This window comes from Aquarana catesbeiana, linkage group LG01, assembly GCF_042186555.1.
Source record: "Aquarana catesbeiana isolate 2022-GZ linkage group LG01, ASM4218655v1, whole genome shotgun sequence".
Taxonomy (NCBI): Eukaryota; Metazoa; Chordata; class Amphibia; order Anura; family Ranidae; genus Aquarana; species Aquarana catesbeiana.
The window spans coordinates 877585904-877610557 of NC_133324.1; the positions used below are offsets into that span (position 1 = coordinate 877585904).

A 24654-nucleotide genomic window follows, 5' to 3' on the forward strand; every position below is an offset into this window, starting at 1 on the left:
GACTTCCTGGCGGGCTTTGCACGTGCGGCTTGCGAACACACCTGAGCTCATCCTTAATTGTCTTTTGAAAGAGGAAATCAAGAGAAACGTGGTTCCTCTATGGTTTCCTGGGTCACTGGGGAAACTACCTGATTGGATGCTGCCACCCCATGTGACTCTAGTAGTTGGGTCAGGCAGAGCCTATTTAAGAATTTGACTCCCAGGCTTGGCACGTATTTCACGGGTGGATAATGTAGGGTCACCCATCTGACTGTCTCCTAATTTCTCTTTCACTCTCTCTCTCTTTACTTTCTTTTTTTTATTTTCCCTTGTGCCTGGGCATTATTGCAGATACCTGGAATGTGACAGACATACCCTTCACTTTTATGATGGGCCCCTTTCAACTTTCCAGAACCAGGAGAGTTGGTTATTGATTGTTGTAATTTGGGTTATGCCATCAGGGCTTTGTGAAACCTTTTGGGGTCTGTTTGGTATTTACTCCTGTAACTTTTTTACTGTTACTTTACTGTCACGTTATACAAGATATATTTTTGTATATGCTGCAATTGTTTATCTCTTTTCTTTGTATGTGTAAAAACGTAAAATAAAGAATTTTTACAAATGAATTTGTTCTGGAAAAAATTTCCATCCTGCTTCTTCAAATTTTCTTGGAACTGTGGACAAAAACGAACGTCAATTTGACCCCACTAATAACTAGAAAATGAACGACCTTTCTTACAACCTTCTCCCAAGAACTTTCATTTGAAAATCTACCCTCCCTATGGTCAGCTTTACAGTATCCAATTCACCAGTCTATGGAGCTGCAATGTTTAATGTTTAGCACTTTTTTGTCTTTTCAGATAATACTAAATTACACAATAACCAGAAACTGACCAACAGTGCGCTCAAAGAAAAGGCTTCACAACAAGAATCAGGTCATTCTCTTCATAAAAGGTTTGTGGCAAAGAGTGCATCCAAATTAATTTTTTCCTTTGATAAGAGCTGCTTGTAGGCTTCCTGCAACTGATCATTTCCTCATGAATGACTTTGCATGCCTTATTCTGCACTTTGTCTCAGTGTGGAGAGGACCATCTTGGTAGAAGTACAGGGATTTGCTTCCTCATGTCACAGATACCTCCCTGATGGCTGGTGATTTGATGACTGCTGGGGTACACATCAGTCCAGGATGAATGCCTGCTGCCACCAGAGGAAGGGGAAGGTGCTGTGATTGTCACCGGACCGGTTAGAAGACTGCAGGGAAAATATATGTTTAGGTTTTTTTCTAATAAAAATACCAGGATGGAACTTTGGGGGGGGGGGGGGGGGAGGTTAAATGCCCAGAGTTCCACATAAATAGGAAAGCTTGCATCCTTTCATCTGCTCTGTTCAGTTTCTTTTGCAGTGGATGGACTGTTCTATTAGCCGTTGTCCTCTATAGAGTCTGACTTTTAAGCTTTTCTCACTGAGCATGTACATATACTGGAACATCAGTGTAAATAAAAACGAAAAATAATTGTTTGTCTTATAAATCTAGTGTGTGTGTGTGTGGCTTCATTTTCTTCCAATATAAAGATATACTAGCAATTCCTTGAGCAGGGTCTTCTCATCATTGCTATTATGTTTCAGGCTGATCTCTCTACAAAAGCAATTACTGCAGAAGCTCAGACTGTATGAGCAAAGCCACCTGGACTCCCTGAGACAGAAAAAATCTCTTCTACATCTCCTGGAAGGGCAGCTGGAAAACAAGCTGAAGGTAATTCCATGGAGTGCAGATACAGTGCATTTAAGAAGTATTCATACCCCTTGAAATTTTCCACATTTTGTCATGTTACAACCAGACAGGTCAGGGATAAAGTTGTGGTGAGGTTTAAAAGCAGGGTTAGGTTATAAAAAAATATCCCAAGCTTTGAACATCTCATGTAGCACTGTTCAATCCATCATCCGAAAATGGAAAGAGTATGGCACAACTGCAAACCTACCAAGACATGGCTGTCCACCTAAACTGACAGGCCGGGCAAGGAGAGCATTAATCAGAGACGCAGCCAAGAGGCCCATGGTAACTCTGGAGGAGCTGCAGAGATCCACAGCTCAGGTGGGAGAATCTGTCCATAGGACAACTATCAGTGGTGCACTCCACAAATCTGGCCTTTATAGAAGAGTTGCAAGAAGAATGCCATTGTTGAAAGCCATAAGAAGTCCCATTTGCAGTTTGCGAGAAGCCATGTGGGGGACACAGCAAACATGTGGAAGAAGGTGCTCTGGTCAGATGAGACCAAAATGTAATTTTTTGGCCTAAAAGCAAAATGCTATGTGTGGTGGAAAACTAACACTGCACATCACCCTGAACACACCATCCCCACGATGAAACATGGTGGTGGCAGCATCATGTTGTGGGGATGCTTTTCTTCAGCAGAGACAGGGAAGCTGGTCAGAGTTAATTGGAATATGGATGAAGCCAAATACAGGGCAATCTTAGAAGAAAACCTGTTAAAGTCTGCAAAAGACTTGAGACTGGGACGGAGGTTCGCCTTCCAGCAGCACAACAACCCTAAACATACAGCCAGAGATACAATGGAATGGTTTAGATAAAAAGCATATTCATGTGTTAGAATGGCCCAGGCAAAGTCCAGACCTAAATCCAATTGAGAATCTGTGGCAAGACTTGAAAATTGCTGTTCAGACGCTCTCCATCCAATTTGACAGAGCTTGATCTATTTTGCAAAGAAGAATGGGAAAAAATGTTACTCTCTAGATGTACAAAGCTGGTAGAGACATCCCCAAAAAGAATTGCAGCTGTAATTGCAGCGGAAGGTGGTTCTGCAAAGTATTGACTCAGGGGGGCTGAATATAAATGAATGCCACACTTTTCACATTTTTATTTGTAAAAAATTTGGAAAACCATTTATCATTTTCCTTCCAAATCATAATTATGTGCCACTTTGTGTTGGTCTATAACAGGGGTAGGCAACCCCCAGGACTGGTGCCGCAAGCGGCACTCAAAGCCTCTTTTGCCGGGATTCAACTCCCTCCCCAGCAGCAGAGCACTGCAGAGAGATGTCAGTGAGACACTAATGCATTCCAATTTCAGAATTCCCCACGCCGCACCTGCACTGAGGGGTAGGCACTGTGCCCCCACACATTGTAAAAGATGGGAAACATTGTTTGGTTCTCTAACTTTGCTGTAGCTGTGATTGTCAGCTTTTGTGATGGGGAAGAGATTGGGTGTAGTTATGCTGGGGGGGGGTCCCTGTTTCCAGGAGGAGGAGAGCTGTCATTGGCCACTGCTAAAGGCAATCACAGTCCTGCTACCACCTTCCACCATCTGGAGGAAGATGACTCGCTTGGTTGCCACTACCAATCTCCGAAAGAAAGGATTTCACTGATTGAGAAAACCACAATCAGGTGACAGTTTGTGGAATTACTGTTGAGCATATGGGAACTTTGTTGAAATTATTCCTGAACCTTTGCGTCACTTACTACTAAACCCCGGCACTCTTTGTCCCCTTAAGCCAGAGCCAGTATTCAGCGCAATGAAAATCACACCCAACTTTTTCTGTGGCGCAGAGCACCGCACTTTTTCTCAGCTGCTGGGGTCCAACTTATGATCCTGCACACAGGCCCACTGCGTTCAGAAAATGCCCCTGACCTGAGCTTATCATTGCGCATCCATTTCAGATGCTTGTATGTAAACAATAAACAAAAAAATGTAATCACTGCGTTTGCTCGAAATCTAGCAGCTGACACAACAAACAGACAATTCGTTCAAAATCACATGTGTAACAAAGTGCAGCGCTGTAGTATTGCATTAAATACCTCAAATGATTTCAACGTGAATCAGTGAAAATTATATGTGACCAAATACAGTAAGCATTTCATATAATAAAATGAAAATAAAAAATATAAAATAATGAAAAGTCTCTGGTGACCAAATTTCGTTCTGTTCTGTGTAATGATTATTCACAGTCCATATTCATAATAAATAATCCTGTTCACCTCGTGAATATCAATAAGATGAATGGAAGGTAATTAGTGATGATACCACCACCCTAGTGGTTTGCAAGCTTACCAGAGACTGTGGACTCAAAAGAACGTACGTTCTGTGAGTCAAATATGCTTGTATTGCTCCTGGCAATGGAAGAAGAGCCTTTAAGGGTCCACACCGATGGAAAATTGGAGTCATCCAGGATTTAATGGTAGAAGATTTTCTCCATCAAGATGGTATGCATCCAGGAAAGTTTAGCCTCTCCTCCATGTGTTCACCAAAAAGGTGAACACATGGAGGAGAGGCTAAACTTTCCTGGATGCATACCATCTTGATGGAGAAAATCTTCTACCATTAAATCCTGGATGACTCCAGTTTTCCATAGGTGTGGACCCTTAAATGCTCTTGAAGACTTCCATTGCCAGGAGCAATACAAGCACATTTGTCTCACAGAACGTACGTTCTTTTGAGTCCACAGTCTCTGGTAAACTCGCAATTCACTAGGGTGGCGGTATCATCACTAATTACCTTCCATTCATCTTATTGATATTCACAAGGTGAACAGGATTATTTATTTTGAATATGGACTGTGAATAATCATTACACGGAACAGAACGAAATTTGGTCACCAGAGACTTTTCATTATTTTATATTTTTTATTTTCATTTTATTATATGAAATGCTTACTGTATTTGGTCACATATAATTTTCACTGATTCACCTTGAAATCATTTGAGGTACTTAATGCAATACTACAGCGCTGCACTTAGTTACACAGATGCTTGTATGTGACATCACATACATCACATACAAGCAGGTGGGCTGGATGCGAGAGGTGTCTCAGGACAGGTAGATGTGTCTCATCTCTGCTTCCTTTCATCACTCTGCATATCACGCATATCATAGATGAGAAGAGGGTACAGCGGTGGGGAAAATGAGTAGAAGGGATTAAGAGGTGGGACAGAAGAGCAGGAGGTACAGCGGTGGGGCAGATGTGCAGGAAGGTTCAGTGGTGTAAGAGATGAGAAGGGGCTTCAGCAGTGGGACAGAGGAGCAGGGGGGTACAGTGATGGGGCAGATGAGAAGGGGTTTCAGTGGTGGGACAGAAAAGCAGGGGGGGTAGAGCAGTGGGGCAGATGTGAAAGGAGGTGTATTGGTGGGACAGATGAGCAGGGGGAACAGAGGTGGGGCAGAAGAGCAGGGGGTACAGAGGTGAGACAGAGGTGCAGGAGGTAAATTGGTGGGGCAGATGAGAAAGCAGGTTACAGTGGTGGGGCAGATGGGTTCAGTGTTAGAACAGATGAGAAGGTGATTCAGTAGTGAGACAGAAGAGCATGGGGATACGTCGGTAGAGCAGTAGTGGGAGCGATCAGAAGGGGGGTTCAGCAGTGGGACAGAAAAGCAAGGGAGTACAGTGGTGGGACAGATGAGCGGGGGGGTTCAGTGTTGGGGCAGATGAGAAGGGGGTTCAGTGGTGGGGCAGATGAGCAGGGGGGGATTCAGTGTTGGGCCAGATGAGAAGGGGGTTACAGTGGTGGGAAAGATGAGCAGGGAAGACAGTGAATCTAAGGTGTGGAGTGGCAGGAATTGGGGCTGATCTGAAGTGTGAGAGTGCAGGATGTTCATTTCTCACTACTCAAGTAGTTTACAGCATTTACTTTATAAAAAAATCCTTTTCGTGATTGAGAGTGTGAAGTTAACATTTTTTTGTTATAAAATCGGCACTCTCAGTTTCTTTGAAAATATTTTTCGGCACACTGTGCTCAAAAGGTTGCCTACCCCTGGTCTATAACATAACATCCCAATAAAATACATTTATGTTTTTTGTTGTAACATGACAAAATGTGGAAAATTTCAAGGGGTGTGAATACTTTTTTAAGGCACTGTAGGAATCAGTTACTATAGCCTTTCTGAGAATACTAAGGAGGCAGTTCACTAAAATATTTTGAAGGCAGTTCTACTTTTGGGTGGAGTGGTAAGAGATAAACTAACAAGTGAAGTTATTAATTAAAGCTAAACTCCAGGAGGAGAAGGCAGATTATTACAGCTCTTTAATCAATAATGCATCATTAAATGTATTTATTTCCAATGCAAACAGCCTAAGTGCCTACATTGTAAGCTAGCCATGGATGGGTCTTTTTTTTCGTTCAGCCAGCGGGCTGATCGGGAAAAAGACCAAAAGATTCTTCCATCCACATAAGTGAGGTGAATGGAGGAATCCTCCCCACTGTTTTGTTGTATTCTAACTGCAGGGACTCCTCCACTGTCAGAATAAACCGATCAAAGCTATAGCCGATTGGCTGCAGCCGCTGATCAAATGGAAATTTTCCAACATTCTCGTTCAACAAAAGTCAATATTTAGATCTTATTCTGTTCCTGCTGAATTTTTCTGAATTTATCTGGTTCCTGCTGAATTTTGATCCATCTTTGGGGACCTATTCTTGGTATCAGCACTTCACAGTCACTGTACAGAAGAGCTCAGAAACGGGGAAGACAGAGCCAGCACAAGTAGCCAATCAGGTGTGTTGCAATGCCCTGCTTCTCATTTCACAGTCCAGTAACAAACTGGGGTGAGAAGCCTGTATGTGAAATTGCAGCAGAGAAGGATCAGTTCCACTATCCTGCCAGGCAGGGCTGTGAAGTTTAGCAGAGCTGTGTAAATCCTAAAGTGGCTGATCAGAAATACACAACCATATATGTATTTCATTTGTGTAGCTGTTTGCCTGGAGTTCAGACTTTGGGTAAACTACACTTTCTGGACAAAGAACCTATTCCGAGTCACAGTAAATATAATGTAAAATATTCATAGTATTTATGCCAATTGTTCAGGTCCTGGATAATTTAAGTGTGTTTAGTGTTACCTATATGGATAATTTAAAAATTGTTGGATTTGTGTTGTGGTAAAGTAATAGGGGGTTTTTAAAGGTTAATTCCATTTTTAGACCATGGTGCATGTTATTACCATATTTAAGATGGTACATGTTTCCAAACAGACCCCCCACCCACAAAACCATATCTGTTTACAGTTCCTCCAGCTCAGTAATGTCACGTACAAACAAGCGGACTTTTCGACCGGACTGGTCCGACGGACCGAATTCGGTGGACAATCCGACCGTGTATGGGCTCCATCGGACCTGCAGCAGACCTTTTCGGTCAACAATCTGACGGACTTTAGATTTGGAACATGTTTCAAATTTGTCCGACGGACTTGAGTCCGGTCGAAAAATCCGCTCGTCTGTATGCTAGTCCGACGACGAAAACCGACGCTAGGGCAGCTATTGGCTACTGGCTATCAACTTCCTTATTTTATTCCCGTCGTACGTCATCACGTACGAATCCGTCGGACTTTGGTGTGATCGTGTGTAGGCAAGTCCGTTCGTTAGAAAGTCCGCTGAATGTCTGTCGTAACTCCATCGGAAAGATCATCGGACCTTTGATGCCGAAAAGTCCGCCCATGTGTACAGGGCATTACTGAAAGCCCATACCTCAGTACGGGGCTGGGAAGCTGTTTGCCATATCTTACCCTGTCTGTACTGTGTCTTTTCACAATTCAGACTGCAAAAGTAAAAATACACTTTAAAGGCTAAGTTTATCTTTTGAAAAAATTGACTATGCAATCAAGGGACTACAGTGGGTTAAAAAAAAAAGTGCAGCTTTAAAAAAATGTTGCTTATAGTAATTGCAGTACCTGTAGGCCATTTGCGGCACCCCCAAAGCACAACAAAAAACTCCCATTGTTCGTATTTTTCCATCCTGCCTTGTTGCTATGCCTCGTACAGCCCCCCAGCAGGAGCAAGTGCTGTCCCTCTTTCAAATTTCCCAAATTCGCAATGCACTCTCTTCCACACCCCGTAGCAGCAGTTCTTCAGCTCACCTTGTGTCCACCCTAATGCCTTTTCCTGGCATCCCAATTGTGGAAAGCTAAGATGACATTCCCTGAACAGGGTCAGGTTTCAGGTCTTTTACAGCTGCAAGTTTCAACTGGATCAGGATTCGCAGGTGCCTAGGGTTGGCAACTGTGGGTTACTAACAGGTGGGGCTGTTCAGCCTAAATTCCTGTTAAGGAAGTCCACTCCCCATTGGCCATTGCTTCCTTTCTTATCTGTCAGGAAATTTTTCTCTCCTTCCCTTTTCAAGGCTTGGGGATGTCAAGAAAATACACCCTCAACTTGCTCTCCCCTTTTCCTGTTGACTTTCAGTTCCTTTTAGTCTCCCCCTCTGGAGCCTATATCCTTGGAGAGACATCCAGATGGTCTCTTTGGAGAAAGGATTTTCTGGTGCTACCTGTCAGTCTCTTGTGGCCCAAGGGGACTCCACTTGCTGGTGTGTCCCCATACCTGTGACTGCAATCTTGCAATCTGGTTGCACAGAGCAGACAGTTCTCACTTCTTCCGGAGATCTTTCTATGGGTCTCCATTGGACATCCCTATAGTGTTGCAGCCCCTTCAACTCTTGAAATGTTTGGGAGCTTTTCATGTTACAGGTCAAGTAGCCTGGTTCCCACACTCGATGATGCTAAGTGTGCTGCTCTTGACCGCACTGACTTCCTTATGAATAAGGCTTTGCCATCTGGATCACTTCAGCTGGTGGTCTCTCCACTGAATGAGGGTTTTGGATGCTCATCATTCCTGTTCCTAATCAGTTGAACATTCTTAGCAATGTGACTTTTTTTTTTTATTCTTTCTTATTCTTTTTTTTTCTTTCTTATTTTTGCTCTTCAGCTAAGGAATCTTCACTGGACAGAGGTGTGTCAGATACTTCTTAAACCCATGTTCTGTTTTTGGATTAAGGTTAGGCGGGTTTGCAGAATTCCTCTGTAAGACTGTGAAGACACCTCCAGGTGTTATGGTAGATCTGTTAAAGCTCATCCTTGTGTTCTTCTGGTGTTAAGTGCAAGTGTGTTTTGGTGGATTGTTGGTTGTTTTTCACAGCTTCTCACTGACTCAGGCTCAGTGTTCTTTCAGATAGCGTCAGCCGCCTTTGCAGTGATTTTTTTTTTCTCCTGGGCTGGAGCACCAGGTCAATTTCCTGTGGCCTCCCTTCCATTGTGGCAGTTCGCCTGTCTTGATAGGGCTTCCTCTCTTCTGGCTCAGATTTGAATGTTGGTCCTACAAATACTGAGTTCCAGATAGTTCCATTATATTCTTGGGTCTGTCAGTGGCTGTTGACCACTCTTCATTTGGACTGCTATTAAATGCCCCGATTGTATTTCCCCTAAAGGCAGCAGTATTACCCACTTGACTTGTCTCTAATTTTACATCTGATCTTGTGTCCCTTAATGAAAAATACAAAAATCTTTTTCTTAGAGCCTATTAGAGGGACATAATTTCCACCCCTCTGTGTGTTTTTGCTCTTGCCCTTGGTACGGTATGTTTTAACAAAATGGAGGCATGCTGGGTAGAGGATGAATTATACAGAGGCTGGCTTATGTTTTTATGCTTGCCAGTGTCTAATCATCTTGGATTAGGAGTATAACCTCTCTGTATCTGAATTCCTGTGTGCCTCAATGGATTCAGAGAAAAAGACTTTATTGTAAGTTAAAACATTTTTTTTTAATTATTTTGTTTTCTAACCTGTTCCCTATATGATGTTGTTTAAAAAATTGTAGGCTATTAAGTAGTTATCAGGACTTCTATTTTTTAATTGATTTGTGATTAAGTTATATGGTCAGTTTAGATGCAGATAATGATTGGTTAATATTTTTTTTAACTTATCTATCCTCTTCCCCCTTTGCTGTAGTGTATAGACACAACATGCAAATATCCCTGGGAATGCTTCACATAGTGATAAACCGGCAATACTGCATATGTTACATTTATCATCTCCAATCTCTTTTGTCATCTTCATTTCTTAATCCTGCTCTGTGCAGCTGATTTTCTGATCAATTTCACAAAAAGATCATAATTTTTTGTGCACATAAAAAAAACTGCTTTTCTGTGTGCACTCGTTCTTCAAAAGAGATTACCTTTAATGGGAGAACCCCCCAAAGTGATATTTCAATTGTGGGTGTATATTGTTGAATTATACTGCCTCTGCTGATTATTCCATAAATACTTATCAAGGTCAGGCTAAAATAGGGGACTCTGATTTTATGCAACCAGCAATCTTAGTAGTCTGTTCTGAATTGATTAAAAAACTGCTTTCACGTTCAAAGAGATAAGTGGATTCTCTCAAGTCTCCAAGTTATATTGGATTTGCTGAGCACCTTATATAGGCATCAGATAAAGAAAAGGAAAACGCTTATCACTTAAAATGCCGTAATATGTTATATCATCAAAGTGTATATTAAGCCAAAAAAAAATGTTTTTCTATTTTTGGATAAACTGGGAAAAGATTGGAACTGCTGTCGGGTCTACTGCTATACTGGGCTTCATTAGTGAGATTTACCTTTGCTTTCTGCCCTACTGGAAGTAGAGGAAACATACAGTAGGAACTCAGACCGCAAAAAGGAAAAAAAAAGAATCAAAAAAGAGAAAATATAAATAAAAGCTCTTTTAGTTTTGTCTATGTTGCTGATGAAGATTTTCCCTTACTTCAGGTCGATCCAAAATTGAAACCCTTCCCTTTGCTATCCAAAATTGAGAAAAATGTTTTGGATGAACACACACTTTAATTCTACTCTTTAGATTTGATCGCAGGTGCACTATAACCCTGTTTACAGCACTCTGCCTACGTGATGTTCCTATCTTCTTGCCTTGCTTCAGTTTGTATTGTAAAACTGGCAGTAGGTGGATTGAAATTCAGTCAGTTCAGGAGGGGCCAGATGAATTTTGATCCATGTGTGCCTATCTATGTTCAATAGAAGTCGAACAGAGAAGCTAGAAAACTTTTGGGGAATTTGTGTCCGCAAGCGCTGATCAGTGTATTCTGACAGTGGAAAGTCCCACTCTCAGTTTATAATGTTCTGGTGGGGGGATTCCTCCATCTACCCTGCTTTTGTGGCCAGCCTGCTGGCTGAAAGAAGAAAACATACCATCTATGGCCAGCTTTTTACCTGGTCATTAATGGAGCCTGCGAGGTGTCGAAAGTACTTTTTGGGATATTTATTGGATGACCATTATACTTGTAGTAGAACTAGTTATAAATGGAAGTGTACCTACAGTGCCCTGAAAAAGTATTCATACCCCTTGAAATTTTCCACATTTAGTTACAGCCAACAACGTAAATGTATTTTATTGGGATTTTATGTAATAGACCAACACAAAATGGCACATAATTGTGAAGTGGAAGGGAAATGATAAATGGTTTTTAAGATTTTTTACAAATAAATATGTGAAAAGTGTGGTGTGCATTTGTCAATACTTTGTAGAACCACCTTTCACTGCAATTACAGCTGAAAGTCTTTGGGGATATCTCTACCAGCTTTGCACATCTAGATAGTGACATTTTTGCCCATTCTTTTTCGCAAAATAGCTCAAGCTCTGTCAGATTGGATGGTGATCGTCTTTGAACAGCAATTTTCAAGTCTTGCCACAGATCCTCAATTGGATTTAGGTCTGGACTTTGGACCATTCTAACACAAGAATATGCTTTGATGTAAACCATTCCATTGTATCTCTGGCTGTATGTTTAGGGTCGTTTTCCTGCTGGAAGGTGAACCTCTGCCCCAGTTTCAAGTCTTTTGCAGACTCTTAACAGGTTTTTTCTAAGATTGCACTGTATTCGGCTCCATCCATCTCCCCATCAACTCTGACCAGCTTCACTGTCCCTGCTGAAGAAAAGTATCCCCACAACATGATGCTGCCACCACCATGTTTCACGGTGGAGCTGGTGTGTTCAGGGTGATGTGCAGTGTTTGTTTTCCGCCACAGATAGCGTTTTGCTTTTAGGCCAAAAAGTTACATTTTGGTCTCATCTAACCAGAGCACCTTCTTCCATGTGTTTGCTGTGTCCCCCACATGGCTTCTCGCAAACTGCAAATGGTACTTCTTATGAATTTCTTTCAACAATGGCTTTCTTCTTGCCACTCTTCCATAAAGGCCAGATTTATTGAGTGCATGACTAATCGTTGTCCTGTGGTCAGCTCACCTGAGCTGTGGATCTCTGCAGCTCCTCCAGAGTTACCCTGGGCCTCTTGGCTGATTCTCTTAATTAATGCTCTCCTTGCCCGTCCTGGCGGTTTAGAAGGACACCCATGTCTTGGTAGGTTTGCAGTTGCGCCATACTCTTTCCATTTTCCAATGATGGATTGAACAGTGCTTCGTGAGATGTTGAATGCTTGGGATATTTTTTTAGAACCTAACCCTGCTTTAAACTTCTTCATAACTTTATCCCTGACCTGTCTGGTTGGCCTTCATGATGCTGTTTGTTCAGTAAGGTTCTCTAACAAACCTCTGAGGGCTTCACAGGAGAGCTGTATTTATACTGAGATTAAATTACACACAGGTGGACTCAATTTACTAATTAGGTGACTTCTGAAGGCAATTGGTTCTACTAGATTTTAGTTAGGTGTATCAGAGTAAAGGGGGCTGAATACAAATGCACACCACATTTTTCACATATTTATTTGTAGAAAAAATTGGAAAACCATTTTTCATCTTCCTTCCACTTCACAATTATGTGCCACTTTGTGTTGGTCTATCACATAAAATCCTAATAAAATACAATTACGTTTTTGGTTGTAACATGACAAAATGTGCACAATGTTAAGGGGTATGAATACTTTTTCAAGGCACTCTATGTTCATCATGTATATCATTTAGCTGTAAATACTAATATTATTTTGTTGCCCTTTTTTCAATAGTTTGATTTCTGTTGTTTTTAGGAAGCAGAACAAGATTTCATTGCTGAGCTGGCTACAATGGCGAGAATCCGTCTTTCGGACAGTAGTCCTGTAACCAACAGAGTGGGACATCCAGGTGAGTTACAATCAATATAGTGTTCCCATACTGGAGAAAGATGTTTTTTTTTCTTTGCCCTAACTTGTAATCTGCAGCATTGCAAGTCTCTCCTTTGCTCTTCAACATTGCAAGGGAATTATGGGATTTGTTTTTCAAGTGGTGCAAAATGACGGCAGCCATTATAGAACAATATGTTTATTACTGTACAGTATGAAAGGGTGCGTTTTAATTATTCTAATAACTGAAAGTACTTTTAGTTCTACCAAGTGCTCTGGGTTCATTAAAGAGAATTCTATACGATATTAATTTCCACTGATCCACGCATCAGGAATACAACATTGTATATGTTGGAAGTTAAACCAGAACTACACTGCATCTGAGCACCAGAAACCAACAATGCTATGTAAATCATTTTTAAAATTCAAAGCAAACTTCCCCATCCATCCAGATCCTCGTTTTTTATTTTGCTGAGAAATCACTCTCAAAAACCCCCCCCTAGAATTTCTGGCCAATAAGGACAGATAGCTCATGTAGCATTTACTTCCTGGAATCCATTTGCCCTTAGCATGCCGCCAGGAGGGTGTGCTTAGCTGAGAGAGCCCCTCCTCCCTTCCTGAAGACTCCTAGGATGTATGACATCATATGCCTAGGCCAGAAACAAGGAAATAACTGAAGAAATGTAAAAAAAAAAAGTTTAAACAAGTAAATAAAAAATAATTTCCTACCTATTTACTAATGCAAGCAGCATAAGGATTAAAAATAGTCAATGTTGATTGAGAGAGTGAAGTTCCACTTTAAGTAGTATGGTTTAGTTGTATTATACTCCTTTTTGGAGCCTTGGAATTGTTCCTGGCAGACCCTGACCATCTGACCTGTGCCTGGTGCCATTAGATCTTCTAAGACATAAAAGACCCTTTCAAGCCAGCAGCAGAAGTTACCTTTTTCTGATAGTTAACAGCTCTCCCAATGTTACAGAGATCCAGTCTAATGAATCCCACAAATACTTTTTGTCAGGTTCTTTAAAACATGAAAGTCATTGTCAAGGTAATCTGCAGCATTCCTTTTGCTTTACTGATTAGCTAATATTGTTATCTTTCCGCACTTCTCCTTTAATTTATATCAACATTTCTATTTCTTGAATACCATTATGCATTCACTGTATGGCGTCTGGAAATGCTATTTAAATGTTAAAATAATTTCTTCTCTTTTCTCGTTTTTTGTCTAGAACTTGCCAGTAAAGCTCTCCCTGTGAAGAAGTGGAAGTGACGATATTTCAGAAAATATGAACAAAATGAACCACAACATATATGATTCACGTGTGAACTTTAATTGAAAGACTAAAAGTGATCTCACAATGAAGTAAAGCAGTCAAAAGAGCAGTGAAAAGTGAATTAACCCATAGAAGATATAGTTGGTGTGAGTTGCTGCATTTTTCACATTATAATTGCTCCTAACACATAAGGCCCCATTCACACCTGCACGTTGTTTTTTTGGCATTCGCATTCGATTGAATGGGCTCCCCTATGCACAATAAATGCGCCAAAGTAGCTCCTTTTTTTGGCAGTGAGCCTCGCACGTTTTTTAGCGCACATTTTGTCAATTTCTTGGCCACATTGAGGCTGCTAAAACTGCAAGTGTGATGCACATTTTGGCATGTTTTTTTGCACATTTCCAGGAACATGTGCAGAAAGACGTGTTTCTGTGTGCGTTCCCAGAATGCATAGGTGTGATTGTGGCCCAAAGGTTCAGTATTCAGTGCTTTTTAAGAGACTGACTGCAAACAACACACTCTAAACACCCTATGTATGACAAATTACTGTGTAAGAAAAGGTACAGGAGTGTCTTACCTACAGCGCAGCGGTGACAGGATGTGAACTAAAAGTCAGGACACAATCGGAATTTTACTGTCCATGTATTCTTGCAGAGGATCCACTAGATTGCAGGTTGGAGAAAAACTGTTCTTGAACCATCTACTGCAGAGGCCCCCAAACATTTTAAACAAAGGGCCAATTCCCTGTCACACTGATTGGGGCTGCAGCAAAAGTTTAAAAAAAAAAAAAGCCACAGGATCAGAAGTCATTGGACCTACAAAATGCCCCTAAATCGGTATTCACTGGGAGTAAAAAAAATGATCTTACCCCTGCATCAATGGAGTAAAATGTAGTAAAAACTCCTGTGGAAGTAAAATATTCCTCCAGGTCATTACAAGGTAAAAATACCCCAGTGTTAGTGGTATGCCTCAGCATCAGTGGGAGTAATACATGCCCCTTTGTCAGTAGGAGGAATAGTGCCCATGGGTCAGTGGGAGAAATAGTGCTCCTATGTCAGCTCTGTGTTCCAAGTGAATGCAGGGTTTTCTTATTGGAGGGGCCCATCTGTGGATACCAGAAGACCATAGTTTAGGGACCACTGACCTAGTAAATTCTCCGTATGAACCCTGCCCTTAAAATATAGAAATCTGTTTTGGTTGGGGTTGCTTTTTAATTTTCAGGAAATCATTTCACTTAAGGGGAAATAGTAACTTGATCCTTTCAAACACATATATCGCAAATAAGACTACAAAATTGAGACACACAACAAACTTACATAATATGTTACATGTACAGTACAGACAAATATATTTGAAAGATACACAATTTGTGTGATTGACAATAATGCACAATATTTTATCTATGGTACATTTTATATATGTATATATATTTGTATTATATTTATATGTTTATAAAATATTCTTTTTATATACAGTATTGTGTGTGTTGTGTGCATTGAAAAGGGTTTTCTACTTCATAGAGTAAAGAATTTATTTAGTTAGTTTATTTTTTTTGATTTTTAATCAAACGTGATGACCTTTATTAGTCCATATAGAGTGTTGTATTATTTATGAGCATGTATGTACATCTGTTTGCGTGTGTTTACATATATACACACACACACATAGCAGCTCCACAACCATCAACCTCTACATGGCCTCCTTAGTAGCCTTATGGTAAGATATATCAGATCTTCAGCCAAACAATGGGGAGCTTGCAAATCCATACCTAGATGGGTCATGGGGAGCCCAGGTAATACAGGAGAATGCAGACATCTCTGCATCAAGGCACGCTGTATTTTTTGTTATGTTGCTAGCTATACGCTTGTCCTGTCAAATATAAGAGCGATGGGTTGGGTTGGAAAATCGATTCACTTTAGCAGTTGATTGTGTGAGATATATATATATATATATATATAATATGAGAGTGAGAGCGAGATTGTTTAGTTTTTTAAATAAATGTTGGTACTGAAAGGGGATTTATGCAGTCAAATTTACCATTTGTGTTGAACTGAATGAGCTTTTCAGAAACCAGATTAATTAAAATGCCTGGATTGAATGGTTGCATGAAAAATGATGCACAGTGGTCTACATTTAAACTAAGTGTGTTTTTTATGACAGAGCTTTTTCAAACAAGCTGAATAGCTGAAGACCTTTAGAGAGATAATACCAATGAAGCCAATATCACTTCAGGGGGATGCTAATGGAGGTATAGGCTAGGTAGGCAGCAACTTCACCTTCCATTATTTTCTGTGCTCCTAAAACCTTTTAGCTGATCTCCAGCTTTTAGTGACGTTTAAAGTGAATGTAAACCCTCACATATACCCAATGAAGTGAACCACCACAGAATATACATAGGGATGAAACAAATCCTCCTACATTAGTTTTACATCTATGTCTGCAGTCATTTATTTTCTATATTCTTTAGAAAGTGCACATCGTGTTAGAAATCTTTCTTTCTCATTCAGCAGTTGGGTGGGGAGTCTGGGCTTACACTGTGTGTGAGCTGATTGAAGGAAAGCCCCCCCCACATAGCCAGGGGAACAAAGAAACTTGCAGAGCTGCAGTCTGAATAGACAAGCTCCCTACTTATCTATCTCCAAGTTCCCTCTCCAACACAAATTTCCAGCTGCTTTTATCTCAGAAGAACGAAGCAGCAGAAAGACACGGCACTCAGAGCTTTGTAGAGAGATAAGTAAACAGTACAGATATGTGTGCCCAGGTCAGATTTCATGAATGGGGTTTACATCCACTTTAAATAATTATTCTGGACCAAGCTGCTCCAAACACATGATTTACTTTACTAAGACATGCATCGGCTCTCAGCGCTCCCTGCAGTGTGCCCTCAGCAACATACAGTGCTATGTTCGGCACTGGGATATAAACTTCCCATCTCACACCTGGAATAATATTAAGTTGGACTAAGCATTACTCAGCCATTCACAGGGTGCTTTGCATTTTTTGAATGGCTGAGGCGAAGATTGTGACATCATCTGGCTATGATTAAGGCTACACGCCAAGATGCGTAAGCTCTGTATTGTTTTGTACCACACCTAAATTAATACATTTATTTATAGTGGAAGATCGAGCTGTTTGTCTTTCTTTCGTCTACATGTTTCCTTGGGTGCTAGGAAGACACTACGAGCCAGTGCACCAACTGCTCATCACCTCAAGGAATTACTACTGTTTTCTACTATATTTAAGTATAAACTTCCAATCCCACGCCTAGAACAAAATAAAGTTGGACTAAGCCATTCACAGGGAGCTTTGCATTTGTTGAATGGCTGAGGCGAACAATGTGACCTCATCTGTCTGCCTCGGCCAATCAGAGGAAGCTTTGTATAAATTCAGAAACTGCAAAGCTCCCTGTGAATGACTGAGCAGCGCTTAGTCCAAATTAATTTTGTTCCAGGCATTCCAAATGTACAGATTGGGCTATGTGAGCAACAGTGATTGCTGCAAGGCCTTCGGGTATATTATATCATATGTACAGAGTACAACATGGACAATGTTCTTTGATCTTTGTCTTACTTTTCCTTACTGTTATCCTGCTGGAAAGCAATGTGCACCACTCCAAAGCAGACATTTGTTTTTATGTCTCAATGTTTAGAAGATACACTTTTAGATCAATACCTGGAGTGTTTTTTTTTCCTTTCAATGGGCAGAGAAACACCTGGATCATACAGACTGGAAATACATCCAAGGTGGCATTATCATTATTAACACCCAAGCCCTTGGCAGCAGTTGAAGCATTGTTAGGCAATATTTAAAACTGTCACTGGAGTTCCGGGTTCAACCTCCATCTGATTAATATCTGCATTAAATATATAGGCACTCCATATTGTTGTGTGACCCTGGGTTTTCTCTGAACACTTTTATTCCTACTCACAGAACCTATAATATTCTATACTGAGGCACAGATACACTTCCATATACTCTGTTCAGTGATTTGCAGTATGCCTTTACTAGGGAAATAATGAGACATTTTGCCTTTGACCCCAGTCAGCTGTTCTGTACATACAAATTCAGTTTCGATTGTAAATTTCCTTTACTACACCAGTGTGTATTTGTTGTACATGGTAACAATGCAGTAAAGTTTAAGTATTTAAGTATTTAAGTATTATTAGATTCCTCCTCCAAGCTATAACATGACTTCATTATTATACAACTCAGTGTAGATCTGAGGACATTCCTTCTCGGAGGGGATGGTGTGAATTGCATTCAGTACAGCGTTGTATTTTATTCCTAGGCTTATGCTGCACTCTAGTGGTCCCTCCAATCGCTTTTAGGAAGATTTTTCATTTTATCATATAACCAAGCTTTAAAAGTAAGGCTCTAAGTGTAATCAAAGTATTCAAAATATATTCAAATATGTATTTTTAACTTTCTTTTTTTTTTCTTTTTTTTTTTTTTGCTGCTGTGATCTGATTAGCTGTTAGAGGGTGGCTACATTCATTCTCCATGGCCCCACTGTATGTTGGAAAATAGCCACTCTCTCTTGCTCGCTCCTGAGATGGACTATGAACTACATGTGATTTTTGAGCCTCCATTACTGAAAAAAATGTAAATCCAATGAATTAAAGGGGTGGGCAAGGAACAGTCAGGCTCAAGGGGAAGGAGCCAGATAATGCTGGATGTCCTTTAAATAATGGCCAATATCTCGATTAAATGAATCTTCATATTAGACCATCATAAGAAGTGAATCCAGAAAGTAATGGATAAGTGAATGTCCACGTGTGTATATTAAATACAAATTTCCAGGGCAATCAGTGATCCACCACCAAGCATAGCTCCCAAATGTCCTTGGAAATGATTTCCCTGGAAATTTGTATTTAATATACACACGTGGACATTCATTTATGCGTTACATTCTGGATTCACTTCTTATGATGGTCTAATATGAAGATTAATTTAATCGAGATATTAGACATTTTGAATAATTGATTTTTATTCACTTTGGGACTTCTTCACTTTACATTCAGATAACATTTGTTGTGATTATTTGCTTAATATGTGCATGTATTTGTTCATTATCATTTTTAGTGCTGCACCATTGTTTAAAATATATTTTTGTTTCACAGTTGTCTAGTGAGGTGATAGCAGCAGCTTCTAATGCACACTGTGAGAAGCTCACAGTATGCAGTGAAATCGGAGCAAGATAGTTCCGTAAAGGAGAGGAGCGTGTACAACTGTGCAAGACTGAAGGCTAGTCTGGAGTTCAGCTTTAACATTTTGGTCTTATTAATGACAGAGCATAAAATTATAACGGTGAATTTCTGAACACATACAGAACAAAGCCCGGAGCTGTATGTGCAGCTAAAGGAAAGGCCAACATGACTGCAATTTTCAGAACAGGCTGAGAGATCTTTGTTAATTTAGTTTAGTTTTATACAAAAAGGCACTTACCTGATTGCAGTTGTGGGAGTCACAGGGGAGTCTGAGTGTTTAAAGCAGGGGTCTCAAACTGGTGGCCCTCCAGCTGTTGCAAAACTACAAGTCCCATCGTGCCTCTGCCTGTGGGAGTCATGCTTGTAACTGTCAGCCTTGCAATGCCTCATGGGACTTGTAGTTTTGCAACAGCTGGAGGGCGGCCAGTTTGAGATCCCTGGTTTAAAGGCAGTGCTGGTTACATTTCTTTTGGCTGGTTGGTTGGTGGACCCCATCTCCCCGGTATGGGCGTCCATTACTACAATCAGGTTATGTTTGTAACTTGGCTATGATGATTCAGCTGTATCTGGGGTACCTTGTTGGTTATTTGTCCCTGAGGTGGTGTAATAGTGGCTGAAGGCTTTGATTGGAGGTTTGTGGCTTATACAGTCATTTTGTGAATGACCTTCAAAGACCTTAGACCGTGTAGGACGGGGGTCAGCAACCTGTAGATCGTTATCTACCAGTAGATCTTGGACAGTTGACTGGTAGATCGTAGTCTGGGCTTGCTGACCCACTGCCTCAGAGCATCAGAGTACAATGCAGAAGGACTACTTGTAAAGTTGGAGCTGTAGTAGGGAGCAAGAGCCGCATAAGCCAATGCCCCTCTGTAGTGCTGGCTCCTGTCCCATGCTGAGTGGCCCCGTTTACTTGAATGGATCGCAATTGGCAGGCGGTAGCATGCACCAAAAGCAACAGGGGACTTAATTCCTGCTGCAGCATGTGTACACCTTTGGCTGCTGCCTCAGCAGCTAAAGGGGGTAGGAATTGGGGTGGAAAAACCACAACTCAAACACAGGGCTTTACTTGCCCTAAGAGTGCCGCTGCTGAATGTAACGAAGAGCTCATTCACAAGTGCAGTAAGTACTTCTGCTCCTCTAAAAAGTGATCTGAGTGTGTTTGACAGGTGGTGAGAAGGTGATATGTTGCCTCCTCACCATTTGATTTAAACCCATGATTGCTCTGCAAGGCACACGATTGCGACACATTAGTATGGCAATTACAGGATTAAAACTGGTGTGAGGAAGCAACACTGTGCCTGGTGATCTTTAACTTCTCCCATGTTGTTCAAGTAGATCTCCACCTCTTTAAGGTTGCCTATCCCTGGTGAAGGAGGTCAGTTTTGTCAGACACCTCTTGTAATTAATGTCAGTGTTGTCTTGTATTTACAGTAATATGGCTGCTATGTCCATTCAACTCCAAAGTAAGAATGGTTGCCTTCCTGTCAATTTTGGAGGGGGGGGGTGTAATCTTGGTAATTGTAGGGTGTGAAGGAAAGTTGTAAGCCTCAATATCTGCAGTCCTTCAGTTATGATCTTTTTATAGTTTTCATTGACCATTTGGTCATAAAATCCTTGTTGTTCCCCTAGGCACATGCTGTTTATGGTGTCACACTTCTGGATGAACTTTTCCTACAGAACTCTCTTCCTAGTGTCTCATGGGTCATGGACTCCTCTCACATTCTGTTGCTTCTTCCTCCAAACTGACAAATTGCAATTCACTCATTCATTTCACTCTGGATAAAAAAAATATCAGCATCTACTGCAGAATATTTGAAAGCATATCACCCTATTTCATCGGTCAAAGCTATTCGTTACAATTAAACTGTATGTTACAGACACATTAACCCTTTCACTTACAGATCCATTTTTGCTTTTTTTTGCACACGTTTAAAAAGTCATTTTAGGCCTGAAGATTACATAAAACCCACAAATATATATTTTCTGAAAGCAGACATCCTAAAGAATAAAATAGTGGTAGTTGCAATTTTTTATGTCACACAATATTACCGCAAAGGTCTAGGAAACACAAAATTTCAGTAAAAATCAAACTAACGTGATTTTTAGGGCAAACAAACACAATAAATTACCCACATTTGGTAAAATAAAAAAGACAAGGTTGCACCGAGTAAATAGATACCCAACATGCCAAATCTTAAATTTATGTGCGCCCGTGAAATGGCGACAAACTTTAGTACCCCATATTTTCTATAGGTGATGCTTCAAAAGCCCCCTATAGGTATCAGTTTAGTGTTATGGAGGATGTCTGGTGTTAGAACTATTAGAGCAATTGTTAGAGCGATATGTAACATGTGTATCACAATCAACGTTTTCACGCGTAAGCACCCCGATGTATGTCTTTACGTTTGTGTATGTGGGGGTGGCCTCAAACATTTTTTTTGGAGGGGGGGGGCTTTTATGTGCTTGGGTGTAACTTTATTTATTTTGCAAAAAAAAAAACTTTTTTTCATCACATAGAGGACAAACAGTCCCCTATGTGATGATTTTTAGGTGACAGTTTCTCTTTATTGAGATATACAGGGTCTAAAAGACCCTGCATGTCTCCTCTGTACTCCACTGAATGTTTTGCAATGCAGATCGCATTACAAAACATCCTTTCTCGGCAAAGCAAGCCGGGGACACTGAGAGCTTGACCTGGAAGTGACCTCAGAGACGTCGCTTTCTGGATCACAAGAAGAAAGGGAGGATGTGGGTCTGCTCTTCTCCTTCCCCTCTACCCGCCGGCACCCGCCATGGAGATCCCAGGCCCGCTGATGGGCAAGCGAAGCCCAGTAAGCGGGGGAGGGGCACCGGTACAAGGGGTGTGTCTGCGAGCCATCGGGCGGCAGCGGAGCCGACCAAATGCTCTTACCTGACAGGCAGCTGTCTGCCTGTCAGTTTCACACACAATCCCAGTGGCTGCAGCCACCGGATTGTGTGCAATTCACTCCTTCATCAGTTGTGGGCAGGACAGGGAGGATGACTGGTGCTGAGGGGGGTGCAATTACAGGAACGATGCCCTGTGTGCCTTTCCCTGCAGCAGCTGAAAGCCAGTGTCTCCCCCTCTCCCTCCAGCCTGCTTTAAGCACGTTCCTGTAATTGCACCCCCACCACACAGAACATCCTCCCTGTTCTGCCCACATCTAATTCTTCCTGCTGTGCTACCAGCTTCCCTCTCCCACCGGCTGCTGCAGGCACACAGGGTTGGGATGTTCAGAATGTAGAGCTGGAGAAGGAGGCGGTAAATGTGTAATTTGCTGGCCCCTTCCTTTTCTGAATGACCACAGTGAGTGATCAGTACTGTGTTCATTCAAAACTGAAGCGTAGTAAACAGTGTTCACACACAGAACTTTATTTAGCCACTTGCCGACCGCCTCACGCCAATACACGTCGGCAAAGTGGCACGTTCCCGCAAATCACTGTATGGGTATGTCTTCCCCTGTAAGAGGCATAGCAGGTGCGCGCGTGCCCACTGCATGGCGGGGGAACCGATGCACGTGACCGGCGGGCGCGATCGCTGCTAGCCACCCGCGATCACGGACAGGAGAGACAGAATGGGATTTGTGTGTGTAAACATGTCATGCACCTGGGTGTATTCAAACCGGGATGTTCCTGGTCCCACAGCTGCAGTCTTACTTGTTGTGCCACAGAAGAGCTCTGGAGTTATGGCTATGTTCTCTGTTTGATGCATTACCTTGGACTTACTAGCCCCACCTGCTGCCAGCTGTGGACAATCTACAATCAACGCAGCCCATAAGTAGCAGCACTTCCTATCTTTCAGTGCCCGTTTGTGTGGACTAGCTCCCTGGGTGTTGTGACTGCTTTGTGACTCTAAATACCGTATATGAACTTCGGCCTGAATTCCTGACTACTCTCTGGCCTGCTGATTTTGTACTTCACCGCCAGCTCGTGTATGACCTTTATAAATAGTTAATGGGCACGGCGCCAAAATATGCAAACGTGTACTCTACCAACCTGATGCTGCTCCTAAATTAGTAAAATTACTAATAGACAATATGACAAAAACAATATAGGGCGCATCATTGGTGCAATATATTAAATATAAATGTGAACCTATAGATTAAACATACAGTATGTAAAAGTGCTCCAGTGCATGAACAATAAATATGCTATGTTTGCAATAAAGTGAATCCAGTGCAACAAATCAAATGTCCTGAAATAATTTGAAAAAAACACACAAAATTCTTCTTAGTAGATCCAATCACCACTTAATAAAGTGCACATGCTTTCTTATTCGTGCTTCACCCGAAGTGGTATATCAAAGCGCTCACCAGATAGTAGTGGCCACAAAGTGACCCTCAGACATGAAAAACCATGTATGTATTTATTGCAAACATAGCATATTTATTGTTCATGCACTGGAGAACTTTTACATATGTTTAATCTATAGGTTCACATTTATATTTAATATATTGCACCAATGATGCGCCCTATATTGTTTTTGTCATCGTGTATGACCTTTGCCTGCCTGACCACTCTCTGGATTTCGATCGTGTACTACTTTGCCTGATCTGTTGCCAACCTGATCTGCCTGACTAAGTTTTCGCCTGAATCCTCAGCACACAAGCTCCACTTCCGAGACTAAATATCACAGGTACCTTACAAAACACAAATCCATGTTCTGACAGGGGAGAAGAAACACATCTGCTGTTTGTAGTAATTACAAACAGCGATCTCTCTCCTCCCCCAGTCAGTCCCATCCCCCCACAGTAAGAAACACTCATGAGGGAACACATTTAACCCCCTGATCGCCCCCCTAGTGTTAACCCCTTCCCTGCCAGTGACATTTACACAATAATCAATGCATTTTTATAGCTCTGATCGCTCTATAAATGTCAATGGTCAATGGTTCCAAAAATGTGTCAAAAGTGTCCGATCTGCCTGCCGCAATGTCACGGTACCGCTAAAAATCGCAGATCAGAACTTTTGTGCAAAGCAATCAATATATGCTTATTGTAATTTTTTTTTTTTTTATAGCAAAAATATGTAGAATACATATTGGCCTAAACTGATGAAGAAATTTGTTTTTTAAAAACATTTTTTTTGTTTATAGCGCAAAAAATAAAAAACACAGATGTGATCAAATACCACCAAAATAAAGCTCTATTTGTGAGGAAAAGAGGACGTCAATTTTCTGTTGGTACAGCGTCGCACAACTGCGCAGTCGTCAGTTAAAATGACGCAGTGCCGTATCGCAAAAAATTGCCTAGTCAGGAAGTGGGTAAATCCTTCTGGCCCTTAAGTGGTTAATAAATCAATACAATTTTATCTTTTAGATTTACCAAGAATTTTGTAAGTTTTGTTATGTGTTTGTCC

The 24654-nt window shown here is 41.2% G+C and overlaps 1 protein-coding gene across 2 annotated transcripts in view; it reads left to right on the top strand.

Moving 5' to 3' along the window:
- EVC (EvC ciliary complex subunit 1) overlaps window positions 1-17192 on the top strand; it is a 180012-nt gene extending 162820 nt beyond the window's left edge. For both annotated transcript variants that reach the window (XM_073610289.1, XM_073610281.1), the window contains 4 exons: window positions 840-933; window positions 1606-1732; window positions 12726-12819; window positions 14027-17192. In XM_073610289.1, coding sequence (XP_073466390.1) covers window positions 840-933; window positions 1606-1732; window positions 12726-12819; window positions 14027-14067 — 356 coding nt within the window. In that variant the 3' untranslated portion in view covers window positions 14068-17192. The remainder of the gene's footprint in view (window positions 1-839; window positions 934-1605; window positions 1733-12725; window positions 12820-14026) is intronic.
- The last annotated feature ends 7462 nt before the right edge of the window (window positions 17193-24654 follow it).